This window comes from Typopeltis vanoorti, chromosome 16 (genome assembly GCF_054136105.1).
Source record: "Typopeltis vanoorti isolate ZY-2024b chromosome 16, IOZ_Tvanoo_1.0, whole genome shotgun sequence".
Lineage (NCBI taxonomy): Eukaryota > Metazoa > Arthropoda > Arachnida > Uropygi > Thelyphonidae > Typopeltis > Typopeltis vanoorti.
The window spans coordinates 57979097-58005031 of record NC_143564.1 but is presented as its reverse complement, the minus strand read 5'-3'; the positions used below and the strand labels follow the sequence as shown (position 1 = coordinate 58005031).

The window sequence follows — 25935 nt, the reverse complement described above, 5'->3', positions numbered from 1 at the left end:
CTATATGCTTTTTCTGATATGCAGTTTATTATTTATAATAAATCTGCCAATTTATTTTTTATAACAAGGCGACACACGCACTCACATTACCTTCCGTAAGGTGACGTAAAGGGAAACCTAAGTAAAGGATTCATTCCTCAGTAGTATAAAAACATCACTAGAAATAAAGTTGATATACAGTTCTGAATATGTTTCAAATGAAGTATATTTATTCTGTATGAAAGTTTTCTATTCTTTTGTTTTTAATGGTTACAATTTTGTTTGTTATACATTTTATAGGCAATTTCAGGTAATCGATCCTTAGCTCAGGTGAGTAATATTTTTTTTAATCTCCGGAAGAAAGTAGGTCTTTAATGAACAACTCGGCAAAGTTAATTGCAGAATCACAATTGGAGAAATAAATTTCAGTAAAATATCGCTGTTATCTAGCACGGTGAAGGAAAGAATTCATTTTCGGTGATGACGAAAAGTGGAACGATAACTAACGATCTCTACAATGTCACGTGTTAAATGATAGTTATTTAAGGCTGATTAAGTTTATTTTGATAGAATAAAGGACACCAACGATGTATTCAAATCCAGGTCTTTGGTTAAAATAATTTTCTTAGTTCTGTTATATAGAGTTTAAATCTAATTACTGCACTGAGTCATGGATTGCTCTTGTTGCAAGAAATATCAGAGCTAAAATTCATTTTACCTGCTGTAACTCCAACTGACTTCTTTTATTAAAGAGTAGTATTCGAAAGGCACGGTTTGGATAATTTGAAGTGAAATCAACCACGACTGCTAGGATAATGCATTTTGTCTGTGAAGCGTGTCTTCTCCTTGCTTATTTCGTTTTTATAGGATGGATTTTCCAGGAAGGAATTTCTCTAGATAAAGATTCTTTACCTGCTAAACAGGATTCAGATGCAGGTCTTTCAAATCAAAAAGCATCGTCGATACAGACCAATCTACGGAGGCTCCGATACATTCAGCCTAATCAGATTCAAATGGAGGCGTATGAGAGTGAGTCTCTATTCGAAATACCTCTCATAGGGTACATCGTTGAACCAATTCCAACGAAATTAAGAACATGAGTGTTTCTTACGGCTATAGATTTACAGAAAAACCTTTCATGGCTCGGAACTGCGCCCACTCTCACACACATACACACATGTAGTGTAACAACTGATTAGGTATATATTTCCCATATGCATAAGCAGAATAGTCCGAGACCAAAAAATAAAAATTAAAATATAATATATTGAAGTTTTAAAAGAAAACATATTTAGTTATTTCATCTACAAATGGCTATCTGCAGTAAATTTACTTAATAAATTAAGTTATAAAAATTATATCAACTGGTGCTTTCTTTCTTCGTGTACTACCTACGTAAATGTATCAATGTACTGTAGACTTTTGCAAAGACTCGTGTGTGTGTGTGTGTGTGTGTGTGTGTGTGTGTGTGTGTGTGTGTGTGTGTGCAGGGTTGGCATAAAAAGTAGTAATATTTATATTTTATTTTATGGTTTTCAAATTAAAAAAAAAATATATATATTATAAATTTGCCAAAATGAGATCTCCGTTGGATTTATAGTATTTAGGTATTTAGACAATTGTACAAAATCGCGAAACTCAAAAATTTCCTGTCTAGTTTAAGGTGTTTATGAAGCTATACTTGATTCGAATAATAGGAAATTTCATAAGAATGGATTTGACTCAATTTGAGGAGCACATGTTGATCTAATTAATTCAAGCTGACCGTTAAATCTTATTGATCGAAAATTTAGGTGTGTGTGGGGGGGGGAGGGAATCAAATTGTTTGAGTTTAATTTTATTATTTTATTACTTTTTATTTTATTAATTATTAGGATATAATTAATTATTAATTAATTTAATTATTTAATTATTTTTTGTATTTGAGTACACTAAAATATTACACTGAATATAAAAGTTGTATATTTACATATTTTATGTAAATATGTTTAATAATTCTTCTGTGGTCTTGTTCAACAGCATAACATATATAGTTCGTGTGTGTTAAATACTAAAATGCTTATCATAATCAATTGGTTTGGGCCATGTCAGAACTTTATCTTGTGTAATGATGAGTCCAAAACATAAGTCATATTGGTTTATTTTAACATATCTGCAGACATTTAAGGAACTGTACAGTGATGGTCATAAGTGTTTATCACTTATTAAAAATAAGTATAAAATATTATCAAAATAGATAGGAAACCATATGTTCATAAGAACACAATATATCAATAATCGATAAAATCAACGTGAATAAATCATGTCTTTTAAATATTCTAATTATGTTTTAGTTGTCTTAATTAGTCGCTTGCAGTCATGCATACGCATATGATTTTCTAAAATAAAATAACCTGCTTGGAATACTAAATAAAATAGGTTATCATACGTAAGTAGTGCAATCAACCACTTATGCATAGCTTAATTGGCACAAGAAAATGGCTATTGCAATATTGCATTTCTTATTTTGTACTCCAATCCATATGTAATTGTATCATATTCCATACATATATTATATTCCATATTCCTTTCTACTTTGAAGTTGTTTGTAGTCAAATTTACGAGCTAAACGTCTTGGACATGTTTCATTAACAAGATCATATTAGAAATACTTTTTTTTAATGTAGGCACCTGAATACACCCAGTTTCACAAGGATCGTATAGTTGTTTCTTCATCGTCATTTAAATCAGGTTAATGTAGTAACTCAGTATGTTCCATATTTAGAGTAAATCCAGAACCAAATGATTTATTTATATTATTTTTAGGGATAAATAGAACAGAGAAGGTAGTGTTATGCTTACACCCCTCAATATCTAACTATCGTATGAAATGATTAACCACTATTTGACGTAGGAATGTTGACCATTACTTCTTCCTCTGAAATTATCATTGCCTTCTTTCTTGATCTCATCTCTACTTAGTACAGGTAGTTCTACGATAATAAAAGACAAAAACATTACAGAGCATTAGGGAGAGATCGTTTTGTTTCTCCAATTCTAGCTAGTCAACGATGGGTATTCTAAACTGTATGATGTTTTAACTGGTTGAGATCTATAATTTTAATTTAATGAAAATATCAGTTTGATCTTAGATAATTGAAGTTTTTTAAATTGCTTAATAATTCTATATATACATCTTCTACTCTATATATTTCATGAGCTTTCATCTTTTAGTGTCTTTAATTAGATAGATAATTAATATAGGTTGCTTTTTTTTTGTTCAGCATTACAATTAACATCGAACTGCTTTGAATGGCTTCTCATCATTTGAAATCTAACTCACTAAAATACATTCCAGGATAACCCATTCTCCTGAAATTTGTTGCAGACATTACTAATGCTCCATAAAATCATAATTCAAGTTTCTAATGAGCAGCTGAAATGTTTGAACGATCACATTGAATTGCAGATATCCTATTACTGTTGTATTCTCTCGAATATTCGCCGTAAGATTGAAGAAACTAGCTAATGATGAGTAGTATACTATTAAAAACATATGTACATGGCTTCTTAAAAAAGCATTTGCATTGAAGTGCACTACAATTTGATTGATTTTTCCTTCTCCATTTGATGCGAACATGGAGAAGGGGTAACAGTTCGTTCTTTATTTTATTATCACATCTGTGTCGAGCATGCTTTATCCTGGATGTTGTTAGTGAGTCCATTCTCTGTATTTTTGTCGTTGCTATAAATTGACTTCAAAGTGAGATCTACTTTTGGCAAAGGGTTGCCGGACTTTTTACTCTTCTTCGGGAACCACACTTCTTCCAGATTAAGGAATGGGGCTTCAAACAGCACATGGAAGGTAAGTGCAAAGGCAACTGTTGTGAGAAGTGTACCCATGAATTCATAAACCTATAAAATGAATAAGATGATTAATGACAATCAAACAGTTCCAAAATACTTGAAAATGCATATCTTAATTGAAAAATTGAATCTTAATGCATTAGTTGTATCTTGCTAATACCAGAGATTAATGAAAATAACTTAAAAGTTTTATTATGTTAAATGCATAAATCGTATGATTAATCTTGCTTTTCATGAGCTCGCAAATTAATCAAATGCACAATATGGCTGTAATATTCAGAGAACGGAGTTTCATTTCCACTTTAATTATTCACATATCCAATGTTAATTTACTTTAATTTATCTTTGGTTAAAATCCAAACAAGTTAAACAGATTTATCTGGTAATCTGGATTTCGAAAAACTTTGATAAAAATAGCATTACATACGATATTTATCAGATCAAGATCTCTTAATCAATGCTATTAATAAGCTTGAAACATTTTTTTAATTCTTTATTTTTAATCAAAACTTGGATTCCATGGGGTATCTGCAGACATAAATTTCCTGGATAGGTATATCCATTATGTGATCCTGATTGTCTGACACGGAGTCAGTGGAACATCCTTCAAATTAAATTTGTATCGTATGATTATTAACCTGCACATAGGCATTCAGAAAAACAGAATAAATCGAACTTATTTATGATATGAATTAAATGAACTGTGACATCATTTCAGAATCGAATATTATCTTTAAATAGATTATTCAACCTAACAGATAAGCTTAGGTGTTGATGGTTATTCATGACTTATTTTTCACGGTATTAACAACACCACAAACACTTTTAACAACAAAGATGTTTTATTAACGCTTATATTTCGCTGATTTTCAACTCAGCATCATCAGAGCACAACACACATGTAAACGCGACAGTGAATGAGTCAGTGAAACAATATAATTGCAAAGGACAAAAGATCTAAAGTCCTATTTTTGGCGCCCTCTAACGAAAAAAAAAACAGCAGTTATCCAGGAGTTTTTTTAGGATAACCGTCTCCCAATTTTTTCGCAAATTAATGCAACCATATTTGTTAAGGCAACTCTGATCCGCTCTCCTAAGGATAAACTTCACCCTTTAGCACACCCAGGAGTGTATGAAGTTCCGTGTGACTGTGATTTGGCCTATTATGGGCAAACAGGAAGATCAGTGAACATCCGCCTGGAAGAACATGAAAGATACATTCGCTACTATTACTATGGCAAGTCGGGACTGGCAGACCACGCTTTGGACACTCCTTCACACAGGATTAGATGGAGGAAAACGAATGTGCTATTTAGGAGTCGTTATAGATCTGAAAGATTATTTTTTGAGTCAGCAATGGCTTTGAAGAATTCTCCCAACCTTAACAAATATGGTTGCATTAATTTGCCAAAAATTTGGGAGACGGTTATCCTAAGAAAAACTCCTGGATAACTGCTGTTTTTTTTTTTCGTTAGAGGGCGCCAAATATAGGACTTTAGATCTTTTGTCTTTTGCAATTATATTGTTTCACTCACTCACTGTCGTGTTTACATATGTGTTGTGCTCTGATGATGCTAAGTTGAAAATCAGCGAAATATAAGCGTTAATAAAACATCTTTGTTGTTAAAAGTGTTTGTGGTGTTGTTAATACCGTGAAAAATAAGTCATAAATAGATTATTATTCAAATAGTTAAACTTAATTACGAATGGAAACTTACTATGTCATAATGATGGAAGTAAAGTTTCTCTCTCCTCCAAGCATTCTTCATCCATATGACAGGGAAATGAAGTAGGTAGATAGAATAAGAAAGTCGACTGAAAGGTATATAGAATTTCCAAGACAGAAACCTGTCAATAATACCTGTGAAATAATAAAAGTAATTAAATCACGTAGAAATAATGCATATTAACTCTCAAACCATTTTGTTTTATTAATCATTTAAAAGTGGAGTAAAAGAAAAATAAAAGACTAAATGACATAAAATATGTCATTTAGTATTAATGTATTGTTTTATAATAAATCAAAAACAGTAATATACAGTAATAAAATGCAATACAACAATTAATTAAGATATTGCCTCTCTCTCACTCTCTCTCTCTCTCTCTCTCTCTCTCATTTTGATGTTCCAATCCTCAGCAGCGTGAATTAATTCTTTTACTGATTCTTTCTATAACCACTCTTCTGCTAATTGAATTGCAAAATTAATAAAATTAAAATTTGAGGTTTTAGAAAAAGCAACTGACACAATGAAAAAGGAAAAGTTGGTCCTTGTTGGGGATCTAAATAGTAGAGTAGGAAATGATTGTGAGACATACAAAAATATTTTGGGAAAATTTGGAGAAAAGAGCAAAGTTAATAATAATGGCAAATATCTGTTGGATTTCTGCTCAGGACACGGACTGGTTATTACTAACACCATGTTCCAACATAAAAATGTGCACAAATTCACATGGAGAGAAGAGGCTAGGAATAAGAAAAGTCTCATTGACTATGTTATTGTTGATAGTGATGTTTTCTCCCTGGTGCAGGACACCAGAGTGTACAGTGGATTTGAAATTGGAAGTGATCACTATTTAGTCTTGAGCAGGATAAAATTGAATTTCATATTGAAAAGAATAACATGTAAGAAAGTTTTAAAGCGAATAAAAGTTGAGCAGCTCTCAGATGTGAACTGTAGACAAAAATACACAAAAATTATTGAAAGAAAATGAAAGAGTTTGAGAACAGGAATCAAACCTTGGAGATTCAGTGGCAAACTCTGAAGGAAACATTGATTGATTCTGCCAGAGAGGCATGTGGTGAGGTTGTGTGCAAGGATAAAAAAATCAGAACTCCCTGGTGGACACAGGAAGTTAAAGAGGCAGTGAAGGAAAAGAAGAAAGCATATCAAAAGTTCCTGGCAAATAAGTCAGCTTTTACTCTTACAGAATACAAATACAAATGTAAGAAAGCTAAACAGTGTGTAAAACTAGCTAAACAAAAGTCATGGGAGGACTTTGGCAAGAATATAGAAAATAAATATCAAGAAGGTGGCAAAATATTCTGAAGGTTGTTGAAGAAGCTTAGGAATGGAGGAAAGAGTGCTGTAAAAGGAATTAGAGATGATAAAGGTGAAATGAAAACAGGAGAAAAAGATATCCTTGAAGTATGGAGTAATTACTTTGAAAAACTGCTAAATGAAACAAGCAGTGATGACAGCACAGTGATAAAAAACACTGACCAGGCATGCAGTCAGGAATACATATCCATACTTGAAGTAGAAAAAGCCATCAAAGGCTTGAAATGTGGAAAGGCAGCAGGAGTAGATGATATTCGACCAGAAATGCTGAAGTATGGTGGTATAAGAGTCTTACAGTGGCTGCACTGCATAGTTCAGAAAGCCTGGACAGAGGGACGAATTCCAATGATTGGAGTAGAGCTCTCATAGTACCCATATATAAAAAGGGAAATAAAACTGAATGTGAGAATTACAGAGGTATTTCCCTACTGAATGTTCCTGGCAAGATCTATGCAAGTATACTTGAGAAACGGTTGAGAAGAATTGTGGAAGAAAAGCTTGGTGAAGAACAAGCTGGATTCAGGCCAAATAGAGGCTGTCAGGATCAGATCTTCACTTTACGACAAATAGTCAAGAAAGCATGGGAATATAACAAAGATCTGTATTTAAGTTTTGTCGATTTGGAAAAGGCATATGACAAGGTGCCAAGAGAGAAGCTATTCAATACGCTGCAGTTATATGGTGTCAATGGGGCATTATATCAAGCAATACTTAGTCTTTATTTGAGTTGTGAGTCAGCAGTTAGAATTGAAGGAAGTACAGGAAGATGGTTTAATGTTAAATCTGGTGTGAGACAAGGATGTACATTATCCCCTCTGTTATTCATTATCTATATGGATCACATTATGAAGGAATGTGGTATTAAACCTGATATCAAAATTGGAGATGTTAATGTCAGCTCTTTGCTTTATGCGGATGATGTTATACTTCTAAATAAATCCGCTACAAGTCTGCAAGATTCTCTGACTAAATTGAATAGCTGTTGTAATAGATATGGTATGAAGGTCAGCAATAAAAAGACAAAGACAATGAAAATAGGCAGAATCATTGAAAATGTCAACTGTGTTGTGAATGGAGAACCTGTGGAACAAGTAAAACATTTCAGCTACTTAGGCACAATTTTTACTGAAGATGGTAAACTAAATATAGAAATAGACAACAGAATCAGCAAAGCTGGTATGGTGGGAAGTCAATTGAATAAATTCATATGGAATAAGAAAGAAATTAGTCGGAACACTAAATTAGCTGTATACAAGACTGTGTTCAAACCAATTTTAACTTATGGATCTGAGAGCTGGGTCAGAAGTAAAACACTTGACCAAAGACTAGAGACCGCAGATATGAGAGTCCTGAGAAAGATTAGAGGCGTGAACAGATGGCATCAATGGCAATATTATATTAAAAATGAGGATATTAGGAAAGAACTTGACATTGTCAGCATCCAGGAATGCGTTAGCAGAGCTAATCTCAGATGGTATGGTCACTTAAATAGAATGGGAGAGGAAAGATTAGCAAAACAAGTGTTCTCTGCCAGGTTGCCAGGAAAACGACCCAGAGGAAGACCAAGATATAGGTGGATTGATACGGTACAAAGTGCCTTAGACGATAGAAATATAAGATCTGATAATGTTGGAATCTTGACAAGTAACAGACTGATTTGGAGGAAAATTGTAGATAGGAAGTTAGTAATGATGTAATTTTTTCATGTAGTACTGTCATATCCTGTACACCCCTAGAGGGTACATGGCAGGAATTTGATGATGATGATGATAAAATTAAAATCCATGTTGATAAGAGGTACATTTGTTGTCATGTATTGATGGCTCTTTTTTTGAAATGATAATTGGAATTAAAATATGTACAGTAGTCATTCGTATTACTGATTGTGGTAATTAAAATCTTTAATTATAATTCCCTGGTCTTATTTGGTTGGAGTGAGATCCAGAAAATTGTTATTAGAATTTAGTCATTTTCTTTTGAAATAATTCGGGCAATTTTCTCAATTTTATTAACACGATTGTATAAAAACACATCTGATCAGGGTGCCTTTTTATTAGTTATTCGGCCTGATAAAGAGCAACGTGGACCAATGTATTACTGTCTTTGATTGTTAAATTTCTAGATATGCAAACTTGACACTATATTTATGTTTATTTCACCATTCAGTTGACTTAAATTTATAATTTTATATTATTGGTATTTTTACATTAGGTTTTTTTTTTTTTAAAGCAAGCTGCTACGTTCTGAATTGAACTGTTATTGTATAGTTTGTCCTAGTTTTATCATTTTTAAAATATGTTTAATTGAGACTTTTAGCATCTCTTTATACCTTAATAACTAACTTCTGTTGCTGGCATGATTGACTGCGTGTCACGTTTCTTCTTATTTCAACACACGATAACACTAGAAAATTGCTCTCAGCACAATAAGTATCCCTTTCTAAAATTAGCTTACAGTTTGTTTCATGTATGCGAGTGTGGATACAATAATGTGACCTTTTTTCTGCTTTGGATAGGTATACTTAAACGGCTAGCACCTTAAAACAAAAGGTCAGTGACTGTTTTCTTTGTTTTCAGTTGCATTTTTCAGTCAATGTTACGAATTAATTCCTAAAATGCATATTTTTAGGAAGTAATGTTTTAAATTTTAGTCATTAATTGTATATTTTGTTGTTGTGCTTGCTAAACTATAAGTTTTCTATCCATGAAATAGCTAAAGCAGAATAAACGAAAGTAAGATTTAACACAAAAATATTCCTTTAAACAGCATTAATATTGACAATAAAAATATTAATTAAAAGGAAGTGACTAAAATCAATTCGATATTCTGAGAAACCATATTTAACTACTTTGATAGGCTAGAGTCGAACACTTTTTCTTAACACTCTTAGGGATTGTTAATTATCTGCTTATTCGCCTAATTAGTTTATCTAAATTAATAAAAAGAACAGTAATTGCTTACTGATATTTGCCGATGACCAAAAAATAATAGAAAAAACAATAAAACTTTCAGATGGCTGATTACGACTTACATAACATTCAAAATAAAATAAAAAGAAAATTTTTCCCATTAATACGATGATAATTTAAATATGACCACATAAATAAAATAGATGAGAACACAAAACAAATGAGTAAGTCAAACACGAATTAAAGCATGGAGAAGATATCACAGATGTAATTCTTAAACAGTTAAGATAGTTTGGACACCTCCAGAGGAAGGCGATCAAGAAGACCAAGAAGAACTTGGTAACAGTCTTTGAAGGAACGGCCACGATTATCATGCTTCAGATAAATGACAGAAATTGCCAGAGATAGTGCCAAATGGCAAAGATTTCTTCCCATCATCTGACGGATGAGAAAAAGGAAGAATAAAATAATAAATCACATATTTAATCCCAATAGTGCGAAAGCTAATATTATGACAAGATAATAACGGACAGATAAAATAAGTTAGGAAAATAAATGAGAGGGCATAGCAGACATACAGTAGGATATATAAAATTAAATATATATGAACGGGCAAAGAAAGACCCTTTAAAAAGAAGTAAAATAATCATCAAATAATAAACAACATACATGAATACTCTACCTAATTATGTGACAATAATTTTTAAGTTGTTAAAAATTTAAATTCTTGGCTAAAGTTTTCGGAATTTTAGTACAAAAGAATGCAAACTTATTAAAAGAACGGCATTTATTTTTTTAAATGTATCCCGTTGGATGATAACATCGGATCATTATTCAAGATAAATAAAAAAAGCTAGTGCTAGTAATTAATTCCATTCTTGTATAATGGCATCTTTCAGTTCTCACTACAATTGAACCTAGAGTGATTTTTAACCGATGTCATTGGTTTTCACAGTATAACAGTGCCATTTCTTGTAATGAAAAAAAAGTTAGTGTGACCCACGACTCTCTTCATAAAATAAGCAAAACAAATATTTATTAATAATATGTATTTTATTAAATTATGCATTTTAGACTATACGTGTTTTTGCTTTTTAATAGTTTATGTGTGGTTTATGTTTTTAAACATAAATGGATATCTAAAAATAAAAACGTACATGGATAATTAAAAACATACGCAACTATTTAAATCATCATCAGAATAAAATATTTAATGTAATGTATGGGCTCAGTTACCAGAGCAATTAAAACGCGATGTTATTAATGATATTATTCGTAGTAGTTAAAAAAGAGCCACGAGTAGTAGTTGATCTTTATGAGAGGGCAACGGCAAAAATCCAGTTTCACGCAAATAATATGTTACGAATAGTAACACAATTTGCGTAAAATTTTGTCTGATTATTAGCCAAAATAATCTTTCTTCATCTGCAACCAAAAGTGATCAAGTTCTTCATGAACAAACGATTGATTTAGTTCACAATCATAAGTCTGTCAGTTATTCCAGATGAGGAACAGTCAATTCAAAATCATCAGAAATTAGTTACTTATCCATTCATATTTTAAAATATATAAATCTTTAAAATAAAATGAAAATTAATTGTGTACACCAGTCAAATGGTTAATAAAGAAATTTTTATTTGTTTCTATTTTACTTGCAAAGCCCAAATTTTGTTATAAAATTGAAAAACAAATTAAAATTATTACTATGCATATTTGTTATTCATAGATCTAATTTTTAACGAATGGAGTCAGTTTATCTTTCTGAATCAGAGTAGGAATTGGAAGATCTTGCACTCTCTCGATTTTGCAAAAATGTCCACTAAATAAGTCACTTTCACAAAAAAGTTTTCTTCGTGAAATTTTCTTCTAGAATTTCAGGTTTTCACTAAGAAAACCGTAGTTTCTTTAAACATTCTTTAAAGCACTTTTGCATTAGAAAATAGACATATTTCAACAATAATAAAGAACTGTAGTGATCTTTGTCCCCAAATCATCACATAATTTTGCAAATAACCTTCCGTTATTGGATTCGTTTTAATATACAGTAGTTGATAATTGTAACGAATAGAAAAACTGTATGTAACTTTTTTTTATTCATATTTATTGTTACAAGAAAAAGGCAATGAAGCACGCAGTGTGTTCAAATTGCTAGTGGGACCACATTTTTCTCCAGTGCTTGTACATTTGGGTAGTTCTGTCATCTACTGAACTCTATCAGTGGGGAATAAAATATATGTATTTCATCACTTAGTTAATTTTCTACAAAATATTTGTTAGTTATGTCGAAAATTTCTTTTCATGTAACATTGCCATCATTACTTCTGTCAAAACAGTTTTATAACATATTTCTACAATTCCACAACACTTTCTACAATATGTCGTACATGTATGCAATCAAATCAATCTCTGCATTATACCACTTTTGAAATGTAAAGCCGGAAGATTTTAGCTTATAAATTAACTGATCGCAAAGGCCTTCGTTATTAACTATAATATTATAATCACAATTTTTCTTTCACTGTATTATTTATAAGAGGAACTATTCGAAGCTATGCTGCACAGGATTCATCAAGCATAATTTGGACCATAGCAAATGAGCTGCGGGTAACGCTTATATTTTTGAGTCTTTTTACATTTTGCAGCTCAACTTTATACAATGCAACAATGCTTTACGTGGGAACAGACGTGTAAAGGTTTGTCTCTGCTTATAATAAAAGAATCGTTCTATCAAAGAATTCTCTTATCTTGTCAATATATTTTTGCATATTTAGTTTCAAGATGTTTCACCTTATTCGGTTTGTTCAGCTAAAATTTTCGTGCAAAAACGAATACGTTTTCCATTAATAACAATCGTTTTAAATTTAAATAACAAATATGTCGAATTGTAGTTTCTGAATTTACGGTTTTTTTTCTTTCTATTTCTCACATTCTGGTACCTAAATACCCATTATCTTTGCATATACTAAATTTATTAGCTACGGATGATTTTCTCTTTAAACCGATCGAATACTTTTTCATCACGAAGGGATAAATCAGCTAAAAAAATCCATTGAAAAAATATAAAAATTAATAAACCAATGACGATTTTAATCAAACCTGGAGAATGAATTATGATTATATAGTATGCTCATCTGAATTTTCAATGTACATTTATGTTGAAATTCTGAAACATTAAATGGCAAAATGTATATTTCATTTTTAAGTTGAAGATCCTTATACGATCTTATATACGTATAAGATCCGTACACGAAGATCCTCATATTTACAAATGGCACATCATCCGTTTACAAATAGATGATGTGCACTTTTAGCATATAATGAGTTTATCGAATGAAAGATCTTACCTCCTCTTCCGCTCACACACATGTATATGAGCCAAGCGATGCCAATACCCCATCCTGTCCTATGGAGCATAGCGTATGGCACTGCTATGTCAAGACCAGGAAGGTAGCCTCTGTTCCATTCATATGTACCAAACATTATCGATACGTTCAATGCAATTGCGGCACACCATCCCAACAACTGGACTATCTAAAAAAAAACAATGAAGGAAAACTCTCTTAAGTTTCTAAATTAACCGCAAACGTGCGAAGAAATTAGTGAATTAACAATAAGTAAATCAAAGAGAAGTGATGATTTTAAAAAATTCACTTTGTACTTTTTTCTTTTAGTCCTACCTTAATGAAGACAAGGTCCATAGATAAAATCTAAAATCATCTAATATGAAAAAAAATAGAGAGAGAGAGAGAGAGAGAGAGAGAGAGAGAGAGAGAATAGTGAAACAGACTACTGAAACGTAGAAATGATATAAGCTGCAATTTATAAGGAACGTTTTAGAGGCATACTTTTATTAATGTTTTCTTAATGGCATTTCAATTGAAAATTTCAAAATGATTCAGAATTTATATTCTAAACAATTAAAGCATTTTTTATTCTAGTACTACTTGTCTAAATTGCAGCTAGTTCCTTCCTACATTCTCACTAAGTGGGATGTCTCTTTGTTTTTAGATACTAAATGTTTTAGGATTTTTTAGATGAATCGGGTTATGCAGTCTTCTTCAAAATCAATTGTACGATGCAACCTGCAAAGGTGTATCTGAGAAGACGAGAAGAAAAAGAAGTAAACGATGTCTTTTTGGCCATTTCTTTTACGTTCAAACAGTGGCGGCACGTACATAAGCACTGTGACACTGTAGCATCCCCAAGGAAATAACGAAAAAATTAAATTTTGTTTGTGTTTATAAATAACAACAATGCTTACAACATTATATAAACGCAATACATCATGTCAAGGGTTAAAGCTTATGTTTCGACTTTGATTGAATAGTTAATAATTGAAATTGTTCGATTAACGCTTTAGATTACGAAGCAAATGCACTGCGATCATAAGTGTCGGAATTATCAGGTTTGGCCAATTGCAGCTACATGCGCCGATATTCGTTTGCACTTGTCACTGCACATAACAAGTAAATCCGACATTGCTCGTGGAGCAGTTTCGCTACAGATAAATTGTATGCTTGCGAGCGTTATTTCTATGAGAAAAAAAAATAACAGAAATAACGCGCATACAATTTATTTGTAGCGACACTGCTCAGCGAGCAGTGTCGGATTCACTTATTACGTACTGTAACAAGTGCAAACGAATATCGGCGAGTCTCCAAAATTTTCGAAGTATGTAAATTTATATATTTTCGAATATGTAGATATACTTATTAATAAATTGGTAACTGATTAGCGAAAAAAATGAATTTTTTTTTTATTTTTTATATGCAGCACGCCCACTTAAAATATTTTCACCGGTCGCCACTGCATTCAAATTGCCCTGATTTTTTTGTTCATTCATTATATTTGACGTTTCATATTTTGCAAGTCATGTATTGCTGTTTGATTACCTAATAACTGAACACGGAATTACGGTAGGCGAAATATGGACCTTAAGGATATTCTTATAACAAGAAATTTCAGTGACTCTCACTGCTTGACTTAAAATCTTAAGATTTTAAGATACTGTTTTCTTTATACAAAGGGAGAAGGTTCATATTTTCTTCCTTATTGTGTTCAGAGCAAAGTAATACGAATAGTAAGTAAATAGATACATAAACACAAGTTTCATACAGATTTCTTTCTACGGTATAACGGCCAACTCTGAATTATTATCAAAAGAAAATTATGAGATGAGCAGGTTTCATTGAGAGAGCTTAGGTGTCACACGAGATAAAATGCATGCATCCGTTTTATATTCATCTTTACAACACATCTGGAAATATTTCTTAGTTGTTCTGTTATTCCAACAATCAGTTCATTTAAATATGTAACCACGCATTTTCCCGATGACTTTTTTATGCGAATACTCTTCCACCATGAAAAGTTTAAACCTATAATGCCCGCCTGATTGGCCGAGTGGTTAGCGTATCTGCTCTCCAGCCAAAAGGCTGAGGGTTCGAATCCCGCCTTGGGCATGGATGTTTGTGATTGTCTGTAAAAATACTAGTGGTGGTCGGCGGTAAATGGCGTTGGTGTAGATGATGAAGGTAGTTGAGTTTGGTGGAGATGGAGAGTTGTAGAGTAGGCACCCTCCCTCGGTGAGTCTTTGGACTCCCTGGAGGTGTTACGTAATAATAATAATAATAATACAGTAGTATACCTTACTTAGGTTAGAGGGGAGGTTGGATAATTTGGAAACCTATTCTAGAGAACATGGATCGTTTTAAGTCATTTCAGGCTTTCAACAAAAAATGTGGCGTTGGCCTCATACTAAACGATGAAATTCATCTCTACCTAAAGGCATTCCACAAACACTAATGCCCTGGTGGGATTCAAATCCACAGCCTGTTTGTTGGACACGCTAACCACTTAGCCCACCAAATTAGTAAGCTATAGAAGCAAAATGAATTTTCTTTATGCACTTCTGTGTAAATGTAAGTGGGTGGATGGTTTACTAAATGTTGAAACCTAAATTTTACTCTTCATTTTCCGAAGAGATTTCTCTTCGTTTAGAGTGAATGTGTATTTTCGTTAGGTAACAAGTGAATATTTGTTTATGCTTAATTCAGAATAAACGAATAATGAATATTCTACTTACTGGTTTCATTTTCATGTTTCGATGTTTCCATACAATATATCCCAAAGCTAGTCCAACACAGTACGTCCCAAGATGAGGATACGGACGGAAGTAGACAAGATTCAGCATTTTCTTGGTGAATCTGTTCAGTAAATATTAAAAAAAAGATTATTTAAGAAAAATGAAGTATAATGATCATATAAAAACTGCGTATACCAAAAATGTTTCACATGATGTCTACAAATAAACGTTTAAGAGCTTTTTGTAATCAAAAACTTTCGAAACCAAATCACTAGATGATATTTATGCAGGTGTAATGTTCCTGGGTGTGGGTCAAGTAGGATCCGGTGCTTCGTTGTTTATTTCAACATTGTTACTTGCGTTACTGAGGAAGTCACACTGGTAATTTCCGTTCCATAAAAAATAAGCGGGTGTTCATCCATTTCTGTTTAAGATAAAAAAAAAACTTGCCTTCCAAAGAGGAAATAGTTAGTAATGTCTCTCTCTCTCTCTCTCTTTTCCTTCCTGATTTCCTTTTGTCTATGTGATATTTCTGGTCACACACACACACACACACACACACACACACACACACACACACACACACACACACACACACACACACACACACACACACACACACACACACACACACACACACACACACACACACACACACACACACACACACACACACACACACACACACACACGCACGCACGCACACACTGCGCAATTGTTGTTAAACTATTTGATGACATCGCGATTGAAATAATAAAAAAGCAAAGCAAAGAAAGTATAGAAAAGAAAGTATACGTGGCATATTTGAGCGTATGCCACTTATACGTTCTTAATTGTGCTGAAAGAGAAGTTGTAGCAACTAAAGTTATGACGCGGCAGGAAAACGCAATGCGTTTTCTTTTTGGTTTATCTATTTTGTGTGGGCAAAATTACTATTTAAGGAAGTACCAACCTTGCTATTCCCTATGAGAAGGGATAACTCGCTTTCATTTAAAAAGTGCTTATTAAAATTGTATCTTCATGTCTTATGCGCCTTCGACAGTACTGCAGTCAGCTCTCTTTTCAACCAAGAGGTGGCTCTTCCGACAGTGGCACAGTGATGCTCAACCAAAGCGAGAAGACACACGTATAATGAAATATCAGCCAATGGTAGTACGAAAAAGTAATATTATTAACCATGATTAAGCAAAGAAAGAAAGAATATTAACAAGGATGACTCGTATTCATAGATTGTTTGCAGTCATATAACGGGTAAATATGGCGACTCATCAATTGGCATTTCCAAGGAGTTTTTCTGGAAATTATACCTTTCACTGCACTAAAAGTTTATCACAATTAAATTAACATACAGATTGTTTTAAAGCATATCTATTGTGTAGTCGAATGCTGTTTTATATATGAAACTAAGTTTATAAATGAACCCCTGTGTTATTTGACTCAAAATTGCAATCGGCTTGGGGTCTAATAGCTTTTCTGAAAGTTGTTGTCTATGTAATTTGAAGCCTCCCTTTCCTTCCCTGCTGCCGCTAGGGAAGACAAACATTCTCTTCCCTAAGGCCAAGGGACTTTTCTTTCTTGTCTTCTACGGATAAATATTAATAATAACTAAACTAAATAATATTCAGGGAACAAATTCCAATGAGAAACATAACTAATTCAATATTTATAGGAAAAGAAGTTACAGAATTATATGTTCAGACTGCAAAATGAACTTTTTTTATATATCTATCCAAAACACTAGAGGGGCCAACACAGTTCTCCTGTCAAGTGTGAACTTCGCCCTCTCGTGGTGTGGTCTTTTACCACAAAATAGGCTCTAGCGTACCCAGCAAGCATTCTCGCTGCTATTCATTATATATTATATATAGTATTCATTTTTGTTTTCATTTTTATGCATACTTTATTTATCACTGTAGCATTTCTTGCAGTTTTTTTTACAAAGTGAAAACACTTTTTTTTCATTGTTTACAAACGGACATTTTACTGGTCACTCGAGTGAATATGGATAGTGATTTCTTGATAGTTGTCCAAGTATTTGGCATTACGTAAAAATGCAACAGATGGCCACGTAATTCGATCATAAATCATAAATAATCGCTTAGTAGTCACTTTTTGCATGTATCTCACGTATTCATGGAAATTAGTTCAATCCATCTTTTGCTACTTCATCGTTTGTACGAAGACATGCATATTTAATCGATGAAAAAAGAGACCAGAGAGAGAGAGAGAGAGAGAGAATTATCTCGTCAAATTAAATGGCGGTATCTGCAAAAAAAGAGATGGGATAACTTTCTTCTTAAGCATCATAAAAGTCATACGAAAAAACAACAGCAGATTAAAATAATTGCAGAAGTATCTCGAGTATAGCAATGAAGATAAACAAAACATTATAAACTATTTTATCTTTTGTCAGAATGCAAAAGAAGAAATTATTCGAAATATAATTATTACTGATTATTGCCGTCATCTTTAATTCTTGGCTTTATTGCAAAGCAGTAATTTACAAAGTTTGACTCCTACAGTAACCAATGTGTTTAATATTACACAAGTACCAAATGTTTTACTTACGGCTCATCAGGAGTGAAATATATGATAGTTGGGTAGAAATCATTAATAATGGTCACTGCGGCAGTAACTGCCATTCCCGCCAGAGAAATGAATATCATAACCATGAAACCCACCACTGGCCACCTGCAAAAAAGAAATTTTAAAAAAATCTCAGGAAATCGTTGGACTTAATTTTGTAATTAATACACATTCATAAAAAAAGAAACATTAGAATATGCATATAGTTTGCAAGTAAATACTAATAGCGGAGTTTTGGTTGAACAAACATAACTAAAGTGTTTTTAAAAAACGAGGTCGTATGAGTAAGGAGGTACTCTAACCTAGAAAAAATCTCAATCAAAGTGATGGAGTGTTTTACCAAGGAGGATACAGATGAACCTTGTTCTGTTTAAAATGCATCCAACGACAACTCATTTAAACTTATTCAGATAAATCTATTTATTCAATATTTGAGGGATTTTATTTTAATCACTACTTCCATTCGAACCATATCCCACACCTGAGTTGAATTACTTAATGCCCATCATATTCAGTTAACGTCGATATTATTTGGTCCATATTCATATTGCTTTCCCAAGTAGAAGTGGAAGTTCAATTGAAGATAGCATTGATTTGTAGCGAATAGTAGTATATTAATTATGAATCGTTCATAAACAGAAGCGAAGTCAATGACCTGCCCTCTTTACTGAGGACATTGCCTTTCTTCTTCGCCGTCATAAGTGATGTCAAAAAATACAAGGTTGTGACCTCCACTTTCGGGCGTTATCGATATAAAGAGCGAGATTTGCGATAATAAATTTTGTGTCTTTTTATTTATTTTTTTTTTAGAACGCTGAGCATCTGGTAGAAAGCAATATACATTCCACTTCGACTATTACAGTATGAGTGCCTTCAAGTTTCAGCTTACTGTTATGAACCGATTTAATTTAATTCTTCTATAAAGAACCATTGCTGTCTTCCGAGCCAATGATTGTCATACGGTCATTATTATCCTTAACTGAAACAACCAGTTTCTTTCTCAGAAACCACATTACTATTGTGTGAATACTTCTCATAATGGCTTTATAAACATTACTCACATACTTATTGCTTATAAGAAGTATTCGCACTATTATTACTTATAATAGTTTTAGTAATGATAGTTGCAATTATCCACTTATTCATGTTTCGAGAAATTCAAATTCTCCTCTTGACAACACACATCCTCTGATACTTTAAAAATGGGTCCGATACGAAAATACTTGCTGTTAAGTAATTGAAGGAGTACAGCTCAGGTGATAGCTTATCATCATGCCAATTTAGCATTGTGGAGATTTCTACAATCCTGTTGAATTAAGAGCATTCCCGTAGAAGGTACATTCGACTTGGAATACTCTATGATGTGCCAATTGGAATTGCCTTCAGGCCTGAAACTTTCTTCATATTTCTCGATTATCTATTTCAGAATCTTTCGCATAATAAAATATTACAGATCTATTGTCATCAACATGCAATTGACATCAAACTTTATCTAAGATTCAGCATTTTCTTGGTGAATCTCAGAAGCCTGAAATAGTGTATGTAATTTAGGATGTTAATATATATATTTCCAGTTATCAATTTCCTTTTAATTCATGAATCTTACATTGTATATCGCAAGGTAAGTTTTCTAGCAGCATATTCTCGTGAATAATCCAATATTAGTCATTTCTTTCAAGAATGCTTATGAACGGTAGTGACGTAGATGTGCGTGCAGTATTTTTGGGTACGTCAATAGAAAATACTTTCTGATTGACGAGAGGAATAATGTGAAGATATTCCATACATTTTATGAACTGAACAACCCAGTGCAAAATTATTATTATTATTATTATTATTATTATTATTATTATTATTATTATTATTATTATTCACTATATAGTGCAGAGAGAACAAAGAAACGCCGCCACCCACAGCACAACTGATTATGCCGGAGGCAGAATCGGACGATGAACTGAACAAACAACAAAATACCGGCGAGTCTGATAATTTGAATTCCGTAAATTTATTACTAGAAAAAGGTTTAGAAAATATAAAAGCCAGCTTAGTAGGTCTTGTCCAAGAACTATTTGATAAACAGAATAAACAAATAACAAAAAAAATTAGCGAATATGAAGAGTTTGTTAAATTTAATAATACAACAGTCGAAGAAGTCTTACGAACGGTAAAAGACATTAAAATCAGCATTAACATACTAACTGACAGGCAACACAAATTGATAAAAGACACATCCGAACTCCGTCAAGAATTTAATTCCCTAAAACTACAATATGAACTTTTAAATCAACAGCAACATAAAGAAGACCATGTCATGAACGGTCTTCCAGAAACTGAATCCACAGAAAATCTCAGAGACGTAGTTTTAAAGTTAGGCCATGCAACTGACATACCCCTACAGCATAATGATATTTAGACCATAAATCGGATTCCCAAGAAGAACAAAAAACAAGGCTCGCCACAACCCGCACCAGTCATAGTTCGTCTGACAAACAAGGCTGCAAGAGACAATCTCATAAAAGCCAGCAGACTGAAAAAAACAGTTGTCAAGGACTTAAACGCAACGCAAAACAATACACCACTCTTTCTATCTGAATATTTAACACCTTTCAATCAGAATTTGTAACAAGCAAGAAAAGCAAAAATAGACAAAAACTATCAATTTTTGTGGATCAAAGACAGTCACAAACCGCAAAGTCAATACAAATAAAAAGCTTGGAAGACATAGATAGGCTGCCAGAGTGAAACAAAAGACTACAATTTAGTTCAAAAAGAAGACCTCAACACAACAAAAATGAATGTGAACCAGAATTACACCAGAATACATCAGAAATTGTACTTTTGACTCACTTGATGCATGGAAACAACAACAGTACAAGCGAGAGAACTCTCGATCTTACATATTAACATCAGAAGCATCCGAAAACATTGGTTATTGTTACAGATTTATCTGAAGAATTACACTGATATTATTAATATATGGGTCCTAACAGAAGTATCCATAACTAATGACGAAGCGACTGCTTTCCAAATTCCAGGCTTCCAACAACATAGATCATGCCGCTAAACAAAAAGAGGGAGTGGAATATGCATATTTATTGAACATAAATTAATAGCAAAAGAAACGGCCTATCAATTTGAGCATGCTGAAATCCTTTGCCTCGAAATCACTAATACCACAAATAGACAGCATCCCATAATACTAAATGCAATTTACAGGCCACCAAACTTAAACATGATAAAATTCTTGCACGAAATCAATTGCTGGCTTTCACGCTAAGAAATATGCTCAACCGAATACCTAATGATAATCGGCGACATAAACATAAATATTGCTAACGAAAACCAGAACAACACTGCACAATACCTAGACACCCTATCCATGTATAGTCTAATACCAACAATAACATCATTTACTAGAAAAGAAATATTCGGAAATACTATCACTGTATCCTGCCTAGATCATATAAACGTCCGAGCACCACCAAACAGTTAAACTGCATCAGTCATAAAATGCAAAGTAGCAGATCATTACTTCACGGCTCTAAACCTGCACACTAAGACAATATCCATGCAACGCCCCACAGAAGAAAAGCAACACAAAACAATAATAGACGAAGAAGTAGTCAACCACGAAATAAGAAATACCAACTGGGAACACATGGCATCAGATTCAGCAGATATCTTATACAACAATATTAAACTCACACTGGGGGAAATATATAAGAAAGCTGCAAAGAAAATCAGAATTCGCTCAAAAACAACCCAAAATCCTTGGATAACACAAAACTTAATCCTAGAAATACACAGAAAGGACGCTCTGTGGAAAGAATTAAAGCGATATCCAAATAACAGAGCTTTAAAAACCGAATATAAGATAACAAGGAATTGTCTTATAACACAAATAAGAAATGCAAAAAGAAGCTACTACAGAGACAAACTAACCTCTGCACAAAACAACATGAAACAAACCTGGCACCTGATCAGCGAGATGCTAGATTGTATTCCCAACACCATCGCCTCCGTAATAAAACACAGCTTCATGAAAGACGCAAAACCTATCCAATAACTAGCAAATGACTTTAACCAATACTTTGCAGACTCCATACAAGAACTACACAGAAATATTCCCCCAATCACAAAACGTGATCATCCGCTTGGACCACAATCAAAATAGACATTATGGTTCCAAACCATAAAAGAAGCAGAACTTCTCTCTGCAATACTTCAAATCAAATCAAATAAACGCCCAGAAATTGATGGTATAAAACCTAAGGATATCAAGAAACATACAACTTGCTTAGGTCCTATCCTACTAAAATTAATAAATAAAATATTTAAAACAGGACAGATACCAAGTATGCTAAAGACCACCATAATCACATCCATATGCAAGCATGGAAACAGAAATTTAATCAGCAATTACAGACCCATAGCAACATTACCAATTATCAATCAAATTATGAAGCAGATCGTACTGAAGAAACTCACACCATATGCAGAGACCGTTCATATTATCCCTAAAACACAATATGGTTTTCAGAAAAATAACGGAACAACATCTCTCTTGGAAGACTTTACAAACGTAATTAATACCGCCTTAGACAAAAACAAAATTGCCATGGTAGGCTTTATTGATCTAACTAAAGCATTCGATACACTTACACATCAAACCTTGTTAGAAAAGTTGAGGCATGTTGGAATAGACGGGCCTCTTCACAGGTGGTTTACAAACTACCTCCAAAATAGAAAGCATATCACACGTATCGAGTCAAACCGAAGTAGAGAGCTACCAGTAACCTGTGGAGTGCCACAGGGAGCTGTATTCTCCCCAACTCTATGCAACATTTACACGGACGATAATAATCAGCTACCCCTCAAAAGTAAGATACTCCAATACGCAGACGATACAGCTATAATACATACATACATGCATCTTCAAGGCCCACCTTTCCTAATTGTGGGGGCAACAGCTGCAAGAGGAACTTCCAATGGTCACGATCCTCTGCCACTAAGCTCAGGTGTTCTGGTGGGATTCCCAAACGTATCCACCCAAGGTTTTGGATATAATCTATCCAGCGAGTCCTTGGCCTTCCACGTGGCCTCCCACCCTCTGGCTTGGCAAAGAGGGCCTGCTGAGGGAGCCTCTCTTGTGGCATTCTGACCAGGTGCCCATACCAATATAACTGTGATCTCTCAACACGGAGATGCAGCGGTTGAGTATTGAGGGTTTCCTGAATTGCAGAGCTTCTGACTCTGTCGAGTCGTGTCAGCCCCGCAACCCCACGAAGGAACCTCATTTCAGCCGCTTGGATTCGTGTCCGCATTCTTTCGGTCATTACCCAACTCTCATAACCATAGGTGAGGATGGGGACATAGACGGTATTGAAGACAGCCAGCTTTGTCTTCTGGCTTAACTCCCGCTTCAATACTACCGAACGGCCAAGCTCCCGCAATATTGAGCTTGCTAAGCCAATTCGAGTATCTAGCTCTACGTCCCGCTTTCTATCATTCGCGAATATGGACCCAAGGTATTTAAACTTCTCCACTTGCCTCATTGGAACTCCACTTACATGTAGAGTGCACTGGGATGGCTGTCTTGAGATCACAAATGTTTCAGTTTTGGCCACACTGATCCTCATTCCGGCGCCTGCACAAACAACTACAAACCTATCCAGCGTCCGCTGGAGGTCATCTGTGGAAGAGCTAAGCAGAACTAGGTCATCTGCAAAAAGCAGACGTCCAATGCTACATCTTCCAATTCTGACACACTCACTGCATCAGCTGTGCCTATCAATCCAGTCCATAAATATTATGAAAAGGAGGGGTGACAGAACACACCCTTAGCGGAAGCCAACAGAGACTGTGAAAGGTTCAGACTTTGTGCTGTTTACCCTGACACAAAACTCTGGGCATTCATACAGGAACTTGATGGCAGCTAATAGTTAGTCATCCACTCCATACTCCTGTACTACTTACGAAAGCTTATCCCGAGGAACCCGGTCATATGCCTTCTCCAAGTAGTAGTAGTAGTAGTAGTAGTGAGCTAGTCTGATCACAGACTGGCTCACGAAAAACTCCATACACTTAAACTCAGATAAGACAAAATTAATGATATTCAGAAATCCACTGACTCGACCAGTTGATAACAAATATATAACCATCCAACATCCAGTCTCCAACATAAAAAACACAGAAAACCACTACAGTCACTCAGATTGATACAATACGATATCTATCTTGGAATTTACTTCGATGCAGATATGAACTGGAATAGCCACATAAATCATCTACACAACAAACTCCGAACAATAAGTGGCAAACTCTACAAGTTAAAAGACATAATTCCCATACGCCAAAAAACACTAATATACAAAGCACTATGCCAAAATATACTAAGATCTGCTATAACAACGTATGCTTTCTGTGCCCCCTACAAATTGAATAGATTAATGTCGCTACAGTACGAAATGATAAAACTGGTCTTTTGGGAACAAAGAGACAATAACGACCTTATATACATTGCAAAGTCAGAACACAAAATACTGACAGCAAAACATATTTATGTCGCTATATATAATACTGACAGCTTTGCTAAAACATTATTTCGATGCCAACTACAGGACAGTCAGAAATACATACCTCATAACAAGACCTCAGACAACTAATTATATCACATATAAATACAATAATCACTATGGAAAGGCCACAAGAAAACTTCTACATTCCAGACATCATAAACAAATTACCTTTTGAATACAGAAACCTTACAAATAGCCTGAAAAGAGCTCTAAGGATATACTATGAACAAGAAACACGCACCCAAAATACCATACAAACTTAAGGAAACACAATATATTCGTGTTCAGGCTTCCAGTTCAGCGACGCATCAATACATTCCAAGTCAGTGTGTGTGTGTGTGTGTGTGTGTGTGTGTGTGTGTGTGTGTGTGTGTGTGTGTGTGTGTGTGTGCGTGCGCGCGAATTTCTTAATCATAGATTTTGTAGCTTCCTAACACAGCAAACAAACCAATAAATAATAACCAGCTGGTGTCATCCTCAGATAAGCTTACAAATAAGCTTCGAGGATGAAAGTTGAGAAATTACATCTCATCCAAGACAAAAAAAAGAATAAAAAATTATCTGTCATATGTAACCAAATGCATGTAAAGTATGTATCGCATGAAAACCAATGTAAGTATTATATGTAAACAAATGTAAATAATTTTGTATCATATGTAATCAAATGTATGTAATGTATGTAATAACTGTAAAAAATGTATTATGTAATGTAATTTAAAAAATGTATTATTATTATTATTTGTTGTTAATTTTGAAATAGAAATGTAACGGATAAAATGTAAAAAAAAAAAAAAACTAGTATATATATTTATACAAATTTAATCCATAACCAATATTGTCAAAATGAAAGAGATTACTCTTAGCATATTATATTAATCATTGTACATAATGTGAAA

General features: G+C 33.6%; 2 protein-coding genes across 2 annotated transcripts in view; both read right to left on the bottom strand.

Annotated features, from left to right (window-relative positions):
• Window positions 1–3242: 3242 nt before the first annotated feature.
• On the bottom strand, window positions 3243–13173 carry LOC150098045 (nose resistant to fluoxetine protein 6-like). Its single transcript, XM_090406475.1, has 3 exons — window positions 13138–13173; window positions 5544–5686; window positions 3243–3873 (listed from the first exon to the last, which is right to left on the bottom strand). The coding sequence occupies exons 1-3, from the start codon at window positions 13157–13159 to the stop codon at window positions 3634–3636; spliced, it is 405 nt and encodes a 134-aa protein (XP_090262601.1). The 5' UTR covers window positions 13160–13173; the 3' UTR covers window positions 3243–3633.
• Window positions 13174–13177: 4 nt separating this feature from the next.
• The window catches only part of LOC150098044 (uncharacterized), a gene marked incomplete at its 3' end in the record, with an annotated part of 68813 nt that continues 56055 nt past the window's right edge, over window positions 13178–25935 (bottom strand). Inside the window, exons 13-15 of the mRNA XM_090406664.1 lie at window positions 18444–18566; window positions 15876–15996; window positions 13178–13324 (exon numbers count right to left, since the gene is read on the bottom strand). Of these exons, the coding sequence (XP_090262790.1) occupies window positions 13178–13324; window positions 15876–15996; window positions 18444–18566 (391 nt within the window). The remainder of the gene's footprint in view (window positions 13325–15875; window positions 15997–18443; window positions 18567–25935) is intronic.

Coding starts and splice junctions, on each gene's coding strand:
- LOC150098045 (XM_090406475.1), bottom strand. CDS start 13,159: ATGTGTGTGAGCGGAAGAGGAG. Junction 5,687..13,137: donor GTGTGTGAGCGGAAGAGGAG/GTAAGATCTTTC, acceptor ATTATTTCACAG/GTATTATTGACAGGTTTCTG. Junction 3,874..5,543: donor ACTTCCATCATTATGACATA/GTAAGTTTCCAT, acceptor TTCATTTTATAG/GTTTATGAATTCATGGGTAC.